This window comes from Phaseolus vulgaris, chromosome 6, assembly GCF_000499845.2.
Source record: "Phaseolus vulgaris cultivar G19833 chromosome 6, P. vulgaris v2.0, whole genome shotgun sequence".
In the NCBI taxonomy this organism is placed as follows: domain Eukaryota; kingdom Viridiplantae; phylum Streptophyta; class Magnoliopsida; order Fabales; family Fabaceae; genus Phaseolus; species Phaseolus vulgaris.
Genome location: NC_023754.2, coordinates 21444275 through 21459915, shown reverse-complemented (window position 1 = coordinate 21459915; position 15641 = coordinate 21444275). Strand labels below are relative to the sequence as shown.

General features: G+C 31.1%; 3 protein-coding genes and 1 non-coding gene across 11 annotated transcripts; 1 reads left to right on the top strand and 3 right to left on the bottom strand.

Moving 5' to 3' along the window:
* Positions 1-2674: 2674 nt before the first annotated feature.
* On the bottom strand, positions 2675-6743 carry LOC137831826 (low-specificity L-threonine aldolase 1-like). 8 transcript variants are annotated; one of them, XM_068639667.1, is made up of 10 exons: positions 6366-6743; positions 5357-5804; positions 5061-5172; positions 4624-4674; positions 4243-4314; positions 4018-4150; positions 3869-3927; positions 3623-3723; positions 3213-3279; positions 2675-2975 (listed from the first exon to the last, which is right to left on the bottom strand). In XM_068639667.1, exons 2-10 carry the CDS (start codon positions 5797-5799, stop codon positions 2925-2927), a joined length of 1089 nt encoding a protein of 362 aa, XP_068495768.1. In that variant the 5' UTR covers positions 5800-5804; positions 6366-6743; the 3' UTR covers positions 2675-2924. The 8 variants fall into 8 exon arrangements, with proteins under 8 accessions (XP_068495768.1, XP_068495769.1, XP_068495771.1 ...); XM_068639668.1 differs by having other exon boundaries at positions 6342-6740; XM_068639670.1 differs by having other exon boundaries at positions 6433-6731.
* Positions 6744-7826: 1083 nt separating this feature from the next.
* On the bottom strand, positions 7827-12864 carry LOC137831828 (protein CHLOROPLAST J-LIKE DOMAIN 1, chloroplastic). The gene is made up of 10 exons (XM_068639671.1): positions 12644-12864; positions 12365-12464; positions 12181-12285; positions 11723-11800; positions 10792-10847; positions 10150-10207; positions 9906-10031; positions 9700-9795; positions 9074-9145; positions 7827-8045 (listed from the first exon to the last, which is right to left on the bottom strand). The coding sequence occupies exons 1-10, from the start codon at positions 12730-12732 to the stop codon at positions 7983-7985; spliced, it is 843 nt and encodes a 280-aa protein (XP_068495772.1). The 5' UTR covers positions 12733-12864; the 3' UTR covers positions 7827-7982.
* A 522-nt stretch (positions 12865-13386) lies between these two features.
* Positions 13387-13459, top strand: TRNAR-CCG (transfer RNA arginine (anticodon CCG)). The gene has a single exon. It is a non-coding gene; the product is annotated as a tRNA-Arg (tRNA).
* An 870-nt stretch (positions 13460-14329) lies between these two features.
* Positions 14330-15600, bottom strand: LOC137831829 (transcription factor MYB4-like). Its single transcript, XM_068639672.1, has 3 exons — positions 15342-15600; positions 15130-15259; positions 14330-14966 (listed from the first exon to the last, which is right to left on the bottom strand). Exons 1-3 carry the CDS (start codon positions 15472-15474, stop codon positions 14582-14584), a joined length of 648 nt encoding a protein of 215 aa, XP_068495773.1. The 5' UTR covers positions 15475-15600; the 3' UTR covers positions 14330-14581.
* Between the last annotated feature and the right edge of the window lie 41 nt (positions 15601-15641).

The window sequence follows — 15641 nt, the reverse complement described above, 5'->3', positions numbered from 1 at the left end:
TTAAAATTAAATATTTAATTTATATTAACTTTTCATACCACTACTGTCATGATATGAATTCACAATACGTATATTTTAATTTATTTTTTTCACAAAATAAAAATATAGTAACAAAAAATGTAACGTTAAATTGTTAGTAAACGATAATTTTGTTTTAGTAGCTATAATAAATGTAGTTATGAAATAGAATAATTAATAGTGGTTGAAATCCCACCAATAGCAATGACCACACTCTCATTGATAGAGTTGCCAACGGGGTTTTGGTTTTGTTTTACTTAGATATATATTTGCTAATATCAAATCTAATTTAATTGCATTCCTAATGACTTTTTACTACAAATCTTTATTTGCATTTTTATCTTTTTAACCCAAATCATTTATCTTTAATCCAAATCTCCAATCTTCCTTAAACATCTGCAATTAACACCAAATTTAGAAATAAAATACTCTTATTTAAATAAAAATCATAAAAAATATAAAAAGGTATAAATTCATAAATTATGAATGATTTTATATGTAAATTAGCAATAATCTCATAAGTGTCTATATTTTAATATGAAATATTACTGAAATTAGACACTTATCAATTCCTATGCCAATAAACCTACCAATGACTATTATTTTTTGGGCTACCAAAATTAATTACTCCACATATACTCACACAAGTAATACCCTTGGTATTGTTTGAATAATTTTTTTTTTAGGTAAGAGAAAAAATAATAAAGATTAAATATTTTTTTAAATCAAAATTCATTTATTCATAATTAAAATTTAGACCTTTAGAAGCTGGCTTTTTTTAATTGCTTTATGTATAAACTAATTTTTGTTTATGTAAAGAAGTCATTAGTAAAAGCTAAGGAAGCTTTTTTAAACCAAATATTTAAACTAAATTAGATGGTATTATCTCCTCAATAATCAATTTATAATAAAGTTAAGATCGTTTTGGGTTGGGTGGGAAAAATTTATCTTACACTTAGTTTGAGTCCGAGAGAATGTTGTGCTCAAACAAGTTGGGTTGAATCCAAATTATACAAGTTCAGATAAGTCGAGTAGGGATGACAATGAAGTGAGACAGGTGTAGATTTGATTATTTCATCTATATCCCCTGAGTAAAAATTCAGCATCACCTTCATTCCTATTGTGGAATGTGTATACTCTTATGAACTCCCTCCCTTATTGTTATAAATATTAATTATTTTTTTTATAAAAAATCACAATAAATGAAACATGATATAATCCAATATTCAATGTAAAAAAGATGTACATTTTATTTTTTCCATTGTCAAATATCAAGAAAGAAATTACAATTATATAAATATAAAATAAAAATATCAAATAATAATTATATAAATAATAAATAATAATTATAGAAAATAGTAAAGATAATTAAATGTATTATCTAGAAATAAGTTATGAAAATAATTAAGGATGAAATAAAAATATAATTTTTTTAAATTACTTAATAAATTCAAAATATTTTACTAATTTAAAACATGAAGAAGTATGAAGACGATGATTAATATTGGAATGTGAATGAGTTGGATATGTAGATACTCATCATTATTCTAAAAAAAATATTACCTTAATTTAATAATATATATATATATATATATTAAAATGCACAACTTAAATAGTACATTTATTGTGTGTGGAAGTTAAGGAAGAAATATTGTAGAAAGTTAAAACTAGCAACGGAGCAGAGCAGAAAGGGCATCTGCATTTGAAAAGCAGGAGCAGTGCAGAGTCTGCAGTCACATTAGTTTAATTTAATAAAGAAAAATAATAAAATTAATTACGCAGCCAGTAAACAAAGATAAAAACTCAAAGTGCGTGAAACAATAACTAAGCAATTCGTAGTTAAACAATTATCTAAACAGCTTGAATTTATTTTCAATTTTTTCTTATTTTTTTTTCTCAATTTACTCTCAAACTTCTTTGTTTCTGTAGTTAAATTTCTATCAATAACTTTTTTAGCAATTTAAAGATGTAATAAAAAAATATGAATTTAGCAATTTAATTTTAAAAATAAAAAATAAAAAACGAAAGCACAGGAGCCCACAAGTCTTGTAAGATGTAACGTCAATGTTTTTTTGAAATGACATAAGAGTTTTTTTTTTTTTTTCATTTTCTTGTTTAAATATGAAAAGGACACAAGAGTTGGAAGTTGGAAGCAGGGGATCTTTTAAGAATGATAATACCATGTTCTCTTTAGAACAATGATTGATATACTTTTGATACGTGTAAATACACTCGTTATGAGACACAAAGAGAAAAATAAAAGTGATGTGACAAAAATAAGGTATGAATGAAATGGGATAAAAAAAAAGTACTAAAGAGGTAGAAAGAGGTGAGCACAGAATAGATTTTAGTTGTAGTTAACGTATCACTCATGTTAACCATGTTTATAACTTTCATTTTTATTTCAATCATTTTAAAACTTTAAAATATTCCTAAAATGATGAAATATATTAAATATACTAATAAATAACATTCATGATTCCTGAAAACGTAATAAGATCCTGTAAAACAAACAATCTCTTTATATAAGAGTTATGGAGGATGTAAAAAAAATAATTTTATGGACTGTGCAGAAACTTATTGTTGATTACAGCAACAAAATATTTACAAAATGTAGATGCCCAGACAAATTAAAAGAAAATTTAATGAAAGAAAATAAGGCAAGAGTAAAAATACCCTTTTATCTGATTTGATGGACAAAATAAAAAATATTTGAGTAAGTATATAAATATCATTGCAATCTTTTTTTTTCTGCTGCTATTTCTCTGCATGCTTGCAGGTTCATCATGCTCAGAAAATTTTGATACGACGTTTACATCATGAACATACAAGGTCAATGTAAAAGGTTTTCACAAAGGTTAATGCAATTTGGTAATAGTTATTCATGCAGCAGCAAGTTGAAAATTTCAGTCTGATCCACTAGTTGCATTTTCATTTCGTACTCCATTCACAGCTTGCTACAGTATTCAACAAAAGAGTTTTCAGTTTCATCTTCCAAAGTGCAATGCAAAATGCATGCTAATACAATGAACAAATGAAACACATTTGGGAAGATGTTATTGAAAATTCTAATGCACATTTTGAAATTTCAAAAGTTGTCATTTTGAGTAACAGATATTTTTGAATTTTCTCAAGTAGTATTGAAGATGCTGTGAAAAGTGTAGGGTTAATAATAATGGATTCCTAGTCATCACCTGAAAGCACGACAAGGCGTACTGCACGTCACTTGCAGATATTTGGTGGTGGAACACAATTCTCAATCTGCAAAAGTAAATACTGCACATAATTAGCATAAAGTGCAATTCTTATATTAATTAATAAACCAATGATTTAGAAGGCATCACTTTTTCTCCACCAAATGTTTTACAGAAAATTCTTTCTTTCTTCTTCCTTTTTACTATTGCTGTTGTGTTCATCAGAAGTACATAAGATTTCCTTAGCTTTCATAATATTGAAATACAAAAGTGATTTTTAGACTCCACAAATGTTATTCAACACTGGGTGGTTTCTAGTTTAGGTCACTATATAAGCATGGGCTAGAACAATTAAAAGTTTAGTTAATTAATTAATTGCAGATTAAGAAAATAGTAAGTGCAAATAACACCTTGATGAGCCAATTGCCATGAGAAGGATACCATAGTCTTCCAAGTCCTTGCATAGCTTCGATGCAGTAGTTCCTAAGCCCTCTTCAACTTCAACAAACATCTGCATCATGGTATCAATCAAACATTAATTATAACACTTGTTCAAGCTAAGAATTTGACTCCCTAATCACATCATTAGCATCTAATTTGTTTGAGTAACAGCAATGCAATTGTACTATTACTAATGGTCTCTGCTAAATACTCACCATATTGGTTTCCACAGAAGAGGTGTCCACGCTCAGTCCTTTAATTTCATTCAATCCATCTAAGACAAAAGGAAATGTTTTTGAAAAAATTAAGCAAGTGCAATTTAGGGGACAAAAGATTAGGACAGTTAAAGTTGAATAGCATTTACCAGCCAAAAGTTTAGCTTTCTTGTGATCACTTTCTAGCTTTTCAACATTTTCCTGTAAAGCAACAAGTGCAGCTGCACAAAGGATGCCAACCTGCCTCATTCCACCACCTAAGGTTTTTCTGAGCCGTCTAGCCTAAAATTGTATATATATACTATGCTGGTATCAAGTTCTTTCAGAAAAGAGATGGAATATAGATACTGTTATATTCCCCAAAATATTATTACCTTGCTGATAAAGCTATTGGAACCAACAATAACAGATCCAACTGGAGCACCCAGGCCTTTTGAAAGACACACCTAAAATTCATATATTCAAGAATATTATGATTCACAACAAAGTTTGATTAGGACTTGGTAATGAAGTTCCATTTCTAGATTTAGAACTTCCTATATCTTGATGAATGTTCCTCTAAAATGAAATTGTTTCTGAAGTGATGAAACAAATTAAGATGTGTATGTCTTTAATTTGATCTAAAGTATACTGTTATCTTAATCCTTAATTATTACTTATGCCTAGATACAATCTCATTTACTCTCTTTAAAAATAGTTACTTCAGAATAGCCTTTCCATGTCCCAAAAAGAAATATGAGAAAAGAAAAACACACCGAAACTGAATCAGCTGCTTGAACAAGCCTATCCACGGGGACACCTAGTGCCTGAAGGTGCATGATAACAAAAAGGGTAAACAAAAAGGCATATGATGATGAGGCACAAAAGAACTGAAAGCAAGATTTGCAATAAAAACACAACAGTAAGAACATACAATTGAAAATATCAAAGTACTCACTGGAAAAAAAAAAACTCAGATTCCTTTTTATCAGGAAATACTGCATTTATGTAGTCACTCAAATCATCATCATTAGATAAAAATTGAAAGGTTTTAATTCCATTCTCAAGTTGTATATTTACTTCGACTTATTTTTAAGAACTAACTACTTATTCATCTAGCTAGGTGCATTTCAGGCACAAGTTTATCTCTGCAGTGATTTTACTCAGTTTTTGAACAAAATCAAAATCATCACAAAACAGAAAATTTACTTACAACTGATGCATTAAATATTCGGGCTCCATCAATGTGAAGCTTCAATCCATGCTTTTTAGCAACCTCTCCTACTCTGTCTGTGTATTCAACTGAAAGACATCTACCACCACAGCTGCATTCAGGTAAACATACCAATCATTGATACTGCTTACGTACAGGATATTTTTAATGCTTGGCTTTTAACATAATTGAATAGTATCCTTTGATTCATGTAGCTGATTTCACAAAAGACTTGGTTATTATTGTTGTAATATTGTACTACCTAGAAAAATTTGGACAGAATAATAATTGCTTACTTTCCATGAGTATTTTCCAAGCAAATAAGCCTTGTGGTTGGGTATACTAACTCTCCCTTTGGATCTCTGATTGCAGCCTCGATTAAATCAATGTCCATTGTTCCATCTTCATTGTTTTTAACTGTTCTTGGATGAACCCCTCCAAGGGTTGCAATGCCTCCATTCTCATAAATGTGTATGTGGGAATCGTCTCCAAGAATAACTTCACTTCCCCTTATGTCACAATGCACAAGCACAGATATAAGGTTGGCCATAGTGCCTGATGGAACAAAAAGTGCAGCTTCCTTTCCAAACAACTTTGCTATCTCTGTCTCCAAGCGAAAACAGGAGGGGTCACGGCCAAGAACATCATCATCAACCTCAGCACTTGCCATAGCACTTCGCATTGCTTCAGTTGGTTTTGTAACTGTATCTGACCGAAGATCCACTATCTTAGCTCCCATTTTCTCTGCCACCAAAACAAGCAAAAAGGTCAATGTTTTGAGCCATTCTCACCATTTGCTCTTGGTACAAAATTGAAACGCACAATCATATCAACAGTTTTATTCAAAATGTGTGTTTACAGTGACCTTTTCTGCAACCATTCTTGGATTCAAATTCCATAATTACCACACATGTATGTTCCCCGTGGTACACTACAATTATCTTGAAATAGTCTCCATGAGTTTCAATGAATAAAAGGGGAAAATAGAGCATTTACATGCTCAAGCTATTCATTGAATTTAAGATGCACAAGAATTTCATAAAAATAAAATACTTTTTCAGAGAACTAGGTTCAACGAACAGGTATGTTCAACAAAATATATGAAGAATTATCACAAAAGCCATGTGGTTATAGGTCAGCTAATTACTCTCAATTATATATATTGCTGCAAAGAACTTGAGAGAAACAAGGGAAGTGGAACTCCAGTTAGAAAGATGGAGTCAGTGCTTTGTTTTGCATGATACAGAATAAGTGGCAGAGAAAGGAAGAGAGTAAACTCACAGAAATTTGAACGGAATTAATTACCTAGATTAGGTACTCCAACAAGATTGTAAGCAACCCAAGTTAAGTAGTGTGATCAAGGTAACTTTACCTATACACACTTATTTCAAGAACTTTGTGCTGAAGTGCATGCGATACTTCATTATTTGAGGAGGATGGAGAATAAATGAGTTTAATTACTAAAATATTACGAAGAAGAAAAAAGGAATCATTTGATTCTTGTAATAAAAATGGAGAGACAACAACCTATGCATAATTAAGTGTTTTTTGTTTTTACAACCTCTCTAAGTCTTCAAAAAATAATTTCTAATAGACTACTCTCATCAATTTTTAATAAAATAATAACATTTGTATTCTTCATTTTTTTTCTTAGTAAACTACATTAATAGCACAGTGCAGTGCAGTTTCAAAATGGATTTCTCCACCAATTATTGGTTTGTTTTCATCCATTTTGTCGTTTTTCCGTTGCTATTACAACCACTAATAAAATTTGAAACGTTATACACAAATATTTAGTTTTTGTCTCTCTCTCCCAATCATAATATGTATGACATCTCTTATACTGTTCAGTCTTATTGTATGATAAATGGTTTGTCTGGATATAACTCTTTTAGTTTTCCAGTGCTAATTTAAACTCCACCATACGCTAAATTTTATATGACAATATTTTATATCTGATACAATTACTGTATTTAAAAAATTTGATGCTATAATAATAATAATAATACAACCACTCTTTCTCACAATCACTCTTGTATTTATATTTATCATACGAATCAATAAAAGCACACTGACCTCCCTCATGGGACCACCTATCGTGTTTGCTACCACAAGTTTTCTTTCTCTCATCACCTGTTTTTGAGCTTCCTTGAATGCCATAATACCAAACGGAACATTACAAAACAAAAATGCATCTGTTTTATCTTGTCAGCTACTGCAACTGTTTCTTTTGAGGGTATTGTTGTAAAAAAACTGAAACAGGGGTATACTTAACCAAGAAAAAGGTTTCATTAACAAAGCCCAAATGTATTCAAAGTGTTAATACCAACTGCAACTGAATCACCTTATGAGTTTTCCACACAATATCCACATTGACACAATCTTCTAATGTAATCAGCCACCAATTTAATATACAAGTATAGACTGATATTTCAAATTCATAGCGCAAAAAAATAAAAAATAAAAAGCTATTGAATCCTTCATCGTATGAAACTTAACCAAATTCTTTTTTATTCGCAACCTGATTACATTTTTGTCGTGTGAAATTGTAGAAGTATCCCATTTACGGAGACGGTCAAATAAGGCATCTTGCAATACATTATGGTAGCCCAAGACCGAAATGAGTATTTTATTTATTTGGCAATAGAATAGAATAAATAAACGAGAAAAAGGAGCGAGAGTGCATGACTATATATACCACTATGAGATGCGAATAGTCAAAATGAATATAAAAGACAACCCAAAGAAAAAAGCAGCATAAGAAAGTTTAACACAATCCCTACTATATTAAAACAAGGAAAAAGTACATCTCTTTTGACAAAATTTGAGCTAAACACTATAGTTAGGAAGAAAAGCAAGATAAAAATGGAAAGAAAAGGATGATGACCATGCGTGATTTCTTAGTCTTCAAGATACGCTCCACTATCTATAATAAGATGCCATGATATAAAGCATGACTGCCGATGAAGTGGTGATTATCAACTCCTGCAGATACCATAAGGGCTGTCAACTCAGCAGCAATACACACAGACCAATGGGATAGATACTAACTAGGGTTGGCATTCAGCAACCAAAAAAATTTCAAATAAAACTAGTCGCAAGAGAGGTGTGCATATTATTTCCGGAGTAAATAAAAAACCAATGCATGCCATAAAATGTGTCATTGAAGAAACAGTTTCTGTGTTATGGGACAGACAAGAAACCAGACTAATCGCACCATCACCCGTAGACTAAGTAGCATGATACGTGTAAATTTAGTTTAAATGACAATATTGGTCTTTCAAAGTTGATACCAGCACAACACTGGTCCTCCATTTATAAATACATCAAATCAGTAACATGATCAAATTGGTTTTAAAATTTCACATTTTACCATCAATTTGGTTTTTGAATGAAAACCAATGCCACTAATTATCATCAAAGCAACAATCTTTTGAGAACCAATCTAACCTCACATATATCTTTAGAGGACCAAAATGAATGTTAATTAATAATTATATAGATAATGAAAAATATAACATCATGGAAATTTTATATTGTAAAGGATAAACTAACAGTTGAATTGGAATCGACCAAAATGAATTCATGAAATATTAGTTGATACCTTCAACTGTTCAAGGGGAAAAGTTCCTAACATTGCACCTGTGCTTCGTAAATTTTATTTTATTACCCAATCTAAATTCATATGCTATTTAAGAAACATGGCCACTGAACTAGCTATCCTTATCCTACTTCACAACTATTTCATACTTCAATAGCAACTCATCCATTCACATCATATGTATTAAAAGCTAATACTCGTATAACCATGTGATCATTCATCTCTTAACTGCATTAGGCAAATAGGGAATAAAATGTATTTAGGAAGACAACTCACATAAAGAATGTTCCAATGTTTTAAAGGCAAAAAAACTGCCGGGCACACATCATATCATTCACGAGGATAGTGGACAGTTCTATCTTAATATACTTTAAGCCAGGAAAAACTGCTCTCATTTATTTATAGTATTTACCTGATTGTTGTACAAAAGAGCAGGAATAAAACCACCTGCAAACTCGATTATGTTCAAAATAAAAGTATATGCCTGCAAGAGAAGAACCAGAAAGTATTAATTTTTATTTGGGAAATTAAATAATTATGAGATGAGACATGCCCACGCTATTGTGTAAAGATGATAAGAAAAAAGAAAACTTAGGGTAGGGCACATTCAACAAGGATAAATATTGAGCGACAAATAAATAGGATATTCAATTTTCATAAAAAAACTACAACTACGTGGTATAAATCAGTTTGGTCGTCATTTGCCTAATTTGGTACTAGTGGAAGTCAGATAGAGTACAAAATCAAAATTCCGTAGTTTGGCTACAGTGGTTTTTTTCTTCCAAAACAGAGATTCAACAAAGATTAAAAAATAACATAAATGATGCATCATACCATGATGAACAACAATCTGGTTTCACATAAAGTAAAATAAGAAAAGAGGATAAAAAGATTAATTGATCCCTCTCCCTTCTTTTCTCTTTCTTGTTACAGGAAAAAAAAATCATGCATGTACATTAATTGTAACAGAAGCCAAAATTTGGGATATCAAAGTACTGATCCATGAATCACACCAAAAGATCTAAGGAATCATCATACCAAAGATGTAATAGCTACACATCCAAAAACCAAAGCCAGTGATCGGAGCAGTCGTTTCCCCATGCGCAATCCTTCTCCTGTGTCTTCACCCTCTTCCTGTAGCCAACAATAACATGAACTATTCAATTTTACTAATAATTCAACATGGTGCAAAAAAGGAAAAAAATTAATTTCACAAATATGCTGTCATAGAAGGTGAAACTCACATTATATATGCGGGTTACAGGAGATTCAAAGGTTTTTAACTTCTCAAAAAGCCTATAAACAAAGGCAAAGGCTAAAAACTGCAAAGGTTTATATTCAGCACTTTGCTTGACAAGGATCCATGCTGTCTGCAGAAAGATGGTAGACAATTCTGCTTAAATACTACATTTTAAGGCACGAGATTGATATGGTTTGAGTATTGATATTTTCCCAAAAAAAATAAATAACCCTTTATATCCAACTCACAAAAACAGCAGATATTGCCAAGTTTATGCGTGTGTCAGTTTGATTTGATTTGGTAAACCTGAAATTACATACAAAATAACATCAAAAGATACATAGTAGCTACCAATAGAGTGATAGTGATAAGGGGGGAACAATAATTTGAATAAAATGTAAAACACGATAAATAAATGAAATCCATCTATGCAAGCAAGAAAAATGAGTTTATCCTTCCAAAGTGATGTATTCATAAAACATTTAAAAAAAACTAATCCAAACATCATCTTCTTGTAATACAAGAGTATTTGGATATCCTGATTAATACTATTTATTTGATGGTTTGCTTAAGTGATTGTTTGAATCAAGTTATTTTAGAGAGACGTTTATTCTTTTCATATTTCTAAAGGAGCTATTGAAATAGATTAGATTTACATAAATTGGGAGGGAGGGTGGTATTTATAATGGGGAGATAACTGCCATACGGTAAAGCAACCTATAGACGTCCCGGCTTTGATTACTAGACAGGAAACATGTCAACCTAGAGAAGTTAAATATTAAATCATCCATTAAAGTAAATTGCAAGATAATTTAGTAAACTAACGGTAGCCATAACAATATACAGCAACAAAACTGCATTGTCACTAATCATAAGAAGCAACACCAAACCTTGGCCCCCAAGGTAGAACTGGCTGATTGTCAGCATACTTAATCTCCTTTGAAACCTGCATTAGTTTAATAAATGATTAAGATTTGGAGATGCAAACCAAACAACAAATTGGAATCTAGGGCAGTGTTAGCAATACACTCTCACAACATTATTTCTTGCACTTTATACTATTGATTAAAATTTAATGGAGACTACAAAATTATAAATGGAGATCATTAAATATGGAGTGGGACCCATAAAATCAGGTCATTTCTAATCAATTTCAGCTAAGTGTAAAAAGAGTATTCTCAAATGAGTGTGTCACTAGCATGGTAGCCAAAATCACGACTAGCTACCATTTGTCTTGAGTCAGATGCTTGGGAAAAATATAGGAAGAAGGCACAGTACATATTTAAATGATTTTTTTTTTCATAAAAAGTACCTACTAGGGAGATAGTTGTGTGTTTTTCAGTATCTACTAACTACCCATTGTAAACAAACACGGAAGCATTACATTGCTGAAGCCAAAATCATGACTGGTTTATACTTTCTCAATATTCACTACCATGCTAAGCATAAAATCATATTTGTGCTACACTCAGCATAGAATTGTCAATTATTCTAAGACAGGAATTGATAAATCATAATCCTAGCAGCCACTCCCCAGAACAGCCCAAAGAAAATACTGAAAAATATAAAGAGTTCAGTTAATATGGTACTATTTCCTCCAAATTCTTCATTACCATAATTTATAGGCAGTCTGCATTCATTTAGAGAAGAGAAAAACAGTCAAAAATAGATGTTCTACAAAATTATGGCTACTTCGTCAAAGTAAGTCCAGTGAATATTGAAAGCATCAACCACATCCAAAACTAAATTAACAAAAATAGCTTCAACCTCAAATGGAACTTAAACAATAAGTACACAGCAAGAAAGATTCCCCTACATTACCTTAAATGATCCAAAAGTTACGCCCTTTTTCCGATTAGTCAACTGAGCCATCATGAGTTTGTCATATGCCTTTTCCAGCTGAATTATACATTCACAGCGCACAACATCCCACACATTAGTGCATTCAACTTTGAGAAAAAAAAATCAAATATCAATACACATCACTAAGAACCTAAAAAATAAAGGAATAATCGAACTCTTGTATCCCATATGTGAGTTTTAATTTGGAGGACAAGGATTATAAATAAACTTAACAATATTACACACATTGCATAGCTCATGCATAATCTTGACTTCCAAATACGAATGCAAGAAATCAACCTCGCCCATTTCAAACTTGGGAAACTAGTTGCCATGTCAGTAATGACAATGCAGACTGTTCCATGATATTATATGTGCCGATAGTTATGAAAACCATTTTACACGAAAAACAAAATGAAAAGAAAAAGTGGACCTACTCTGGAAGCAGTTGCTTCATCGCCCTTCATCTCAGCCTCCTTCTTTCTTTTTGCATATGCTGCCTTGACCATGTCAAATTTCTCAATAGGGCTTACACCTAGCACCTACATCACATCACAGAAACTAAGATACAATTCGAACAACAAAGTGTGAACTAATTACAGAGTAGATTTTACTCTTTACCTCATAAGGATTAAAGTCACCATCGGAATTAGAGCTCCCTGCCGCAGATGCAGCAGCACAGATAATCTTTCTATCACTCCATGCTGCTGTCTGGGGAAACCTGAAAATCGACACCGAATTGCATTTTATTAACCCTAGAAATGAGGTCCAAGAAGATAAGATAAGATCAGAAACGCGTGGTATCCGAAAAAACAAATGAATTCGAACGAAAACTAAATTCGTTCTTCGATTCTTGAAAATGGATAGAAAGAAAGGGAGAGCGAGAGAGAAATGGATGACCTGAGAGAGGTTGAAATTTTGGGACGAAGATTGTTATGAGAGAAACTCAATTTGGGGCAGTGCAGAATGTTGGAGATTCCCAGAGCCATTGGGCGCGCCACTGCAACGATGCAATGTTATCTCTCTCAGTTTATGTCTGAAATTTGAGTTTCATAGGGTTTTGCTTTATCTTTCACACTTTCTTCTTTCTAAGTTTTATTCTTGCATGCTACTTCTAAATTGTTTATTTTCACCATTATTAAAGTTAGAAAAACAGTTATTTATTTTTATTAACTTGTTTTGAAAAAAAAAATATCATTTTTTAATATTTTTTAAAATAAATTAAACTAAATGCCTATTGAAATACGTGATTCATTCAGAGAAAAAAAACTATGACAAAGAAAATAAACAAATATTATATCCACATAATCTTTGGGACTACTTGTATTAAAGTTTATGAAATAAGTTTTTAAGATGAGTAAATGTTATGTTATGATATATTGTGTTACATTTAACAAGTTAAAATTGGTTTTATGAGATTTATCCTAAGTAAAAGAAATATTTTTTATTAAATTATCAAACCATAAAAAAAAATACTCCTACTTATATCAATTAAAATATAACATTATAATTAGATAGATTAAAAACATAATATTTGTAATGATATTAAATAAATGTCAATTATTATTTTTTTATAATTTCTTTGATAAGTTAAGAAAATATATAAAAAAATATAATTTACTATGAAAAATGATATAAATGAAGTTCGCGTGGCCTAATGGATAAGGCGCTCGCCTCCGGAGCGGGAGACTGTGGGTTCGAGTCCCACCGTGGACGTCAACTTTCTCTATGTTTTTTAAGATTAAACTTAAAATTAAGATAATTTAATTTACTTTTTATAGTAAATTATTGAAAGTATAATATTAACACAATTTAGAATGCTATAATTTTAAAAAAGAAATCTTATAATGAAAAGTTTTACTTTTCATTATATTATTTTTTTGGTTAGAAAAATATAAAAGTTGTTTTGAAAAATAAGAAACAAATAAGGCCTAAACTTCTAACATCTCGTGACACTCATCATCATATCCAAAATCTGCCAAATATTTGTAATAATTTTTTCACTATAATTTAATTAAAATATAGTGACAAATATATAACTGTATAATAATGATTACTTAAAAATATATATAATTGTAATTAGTTGTTAATACATTTTTACATTATGTCAAAATAAATAGAATGATGATATTTTGACACCTTGCTCCACTTTACACCCACAATAAAATATTAATATTTATAAAAAAAAATTAAAAATAAAAAAAATGTTGTTATCGAAAATATAAGTAAAATGCAAAATGTTAAAATAATATTTAAAATTAAAAATAATTAAAATATTAATGTCGGGTGTGTAAAAAAAATGATTTTCCGATAAGGAAAAGCTGAAAGATTTCAATTCTCACCATTTTTCTATCTATTTGAAACATATGATTCACATGTGCTCTTTATGTGTAGAAATTCTATTGTTCCTTCGTATTGTATATTTTATACATAAATAAAAGTCTATTGTATTAATATAAATTTCACTTATCATAGCTGTGTTCAAATCCTATAAACAAAAAGGAAAAACCTCAGTAATAACTTTCCCTCTGCTTCAGATAACAGTCAAATTTTCACAACAACGAAAAATGACAATCAAAAGTAAATTGTTCCTATCTGCATTGAAACTGCCCAACTTTTATCCAGTTTTTATTAAAAAAACCTATTCATTCATCTCTAGTTTTCATCTTCCAATTTGAACCTCCAAAATGGATTTTGAGTTTTTTACACAAACACTAATTAAGCTGAAACCAAAGGTTGGCTTGGCATCTATAAATTCACAAAGAAGTTAATAAAGTACTAAGGAGTGACACAAACTATATATCATGCAACCTAATAATATCCTAGATTTTCATTGTCTCATGAAGTTTGCCCTGATTTGATGAATATATTGTACCAAAATTCCATTTCTTCACTTAGCTGACAAGAACCATGATTGTCCACAGTTTCCCCAAAAGTATCTGAGGAGACTGCACCATAAAATCCTGCACCTACAATAGGTGGATTGATTGGATTCTTCCTTGAAGGTAAACCATAATTGGCAAGCATTACATTTCCATAGACACTAGAAGCATCACTTGAACTTGATGAACCATTTGGTTGTGCCTCTTGCAAGATATGTGATGAAGCATTGCCATTTAAGTGCACTCCACCTCTTTGGACCCTCTTCTTCAAATGGGTATGCCAAAAATTCTTTATTTCGTTGTCTGTTCTTCCGGGTAAGCTTGTCGCTATAGCAGACCACCTAAGCATCAAGGGGTGATCACCATCAATTTTCATCTTTTCTTACATCAAATTCTATGCATGTTAATTACACCTCTTACATTAAATCATAATATATACTAGGAAATGATATTCATGGTGTATCATACACGTAGAGAAGACAATATAGAATGAATATATGTTACCTATTTCCAAGAATTTCATGCAGCTCTAGGATGGTATCTTCTTCTTCCTTGCTGAATTTCCCTCGTTTAATATCTGGCCTCAGGTAATTTATCCAACGAAGCCTACAACTCTTGCCACACCTTAACAATCCTAACACAACCATATCATATAATCATACACATGTTTTGCTGGTTTACACAGAAAATGTTGGTAACTAGAAGAACTTACTTACCAGCTTGTTTAGGAAGCGCTCGCCAGTTGCCATGGCCATATCGTTGAATATGAGAAACCAATATCTGATCTTCTTCCACAGTCCAAGGTCCCTTCTTCAATCCCATTCTCTCACAGCAAGGAGTCTTCATCATAGTCACTGCTTCACAGCACACTACACAATAATGTGTGTCCTTTTTCTCTGTACTATATATATATATATAGTAGTATATTTGGTGGCCCCTTGAGCTCTTTCAAGGTAGCTTCGGCTTATGTGGTCCAAATAAACAGCATGGCTTCCAAAACAAAAGTGCATGATAGT

Excerpts from the sequence above, each read along its gene's own strand:
- LOC137831826 (XM_068639663.1), bottom strand. The coding sequence starts at position 5,799 with ATGGGAGCTAAGATAGTGGATCTTCGGTCAGATACAGTTACAAAACCA. Across the intron at positions 5,173-5,356 it reads TTGGAAAATACTCATGGAAA|CTGTGGTGGTAGATGTCTTT; the intron begins GTAAGCAATTAT and ends ACCTGAATGCAG. Across the intron at positions 4,315-4,623 it reads AAGCAGCTGATTCAGTTTCG|GTGTGTCTTTCAAAAGGCCT; the intron begins GTGTGTTTTTCT and ends TATGAATTTTAG.
- LOC137831828 (XM_068639671.1), bottom strand. The coding sequence starts at position 12,732 with ATGGCTCTGGGAATCTCCAACATTCTGCACTGCCCCAAATTGAGTTTC. Across the intron at positions 12,286-12,364 it reads GTGACTTTAATCCTTATGAG|GTGCTAGGTGTAAGCCCTAT; the intron begins GTAAAGAGTAAA and ends GATGTGATGTAG. Across the intron at positions 8,046-9,073 it reads CTCTTTTGTACAACAATCAG|GAGTTGATAATCACCACTTC; the intron begins GTAAATACTATA and ends TGGTATCTGCAG.
- LOC137831829 (XM_068639672.1), bottom strand. The coding sequence starts at position 15,474 with ATGATGAAGACTCCTTGCTGTGAGAGAATGGGATTGAAGAAGGGACCT. Across the intron at positions 15,260-15,341 it reads AGCGCTTCCTAAACAAGCTG|GATTGTTAAGGTGTGGCAAG; the intron begins GTAAGTAAGTTC and ends TGGTTGTGTTAG. Across the intron at positions 14,967-15,129 it reads CATGAAATTCTTGGAAATAG|GTGGTCTGCTATAGCGACAA; the intron begins GTAACATATATT and ends CTTGATGCTTAG.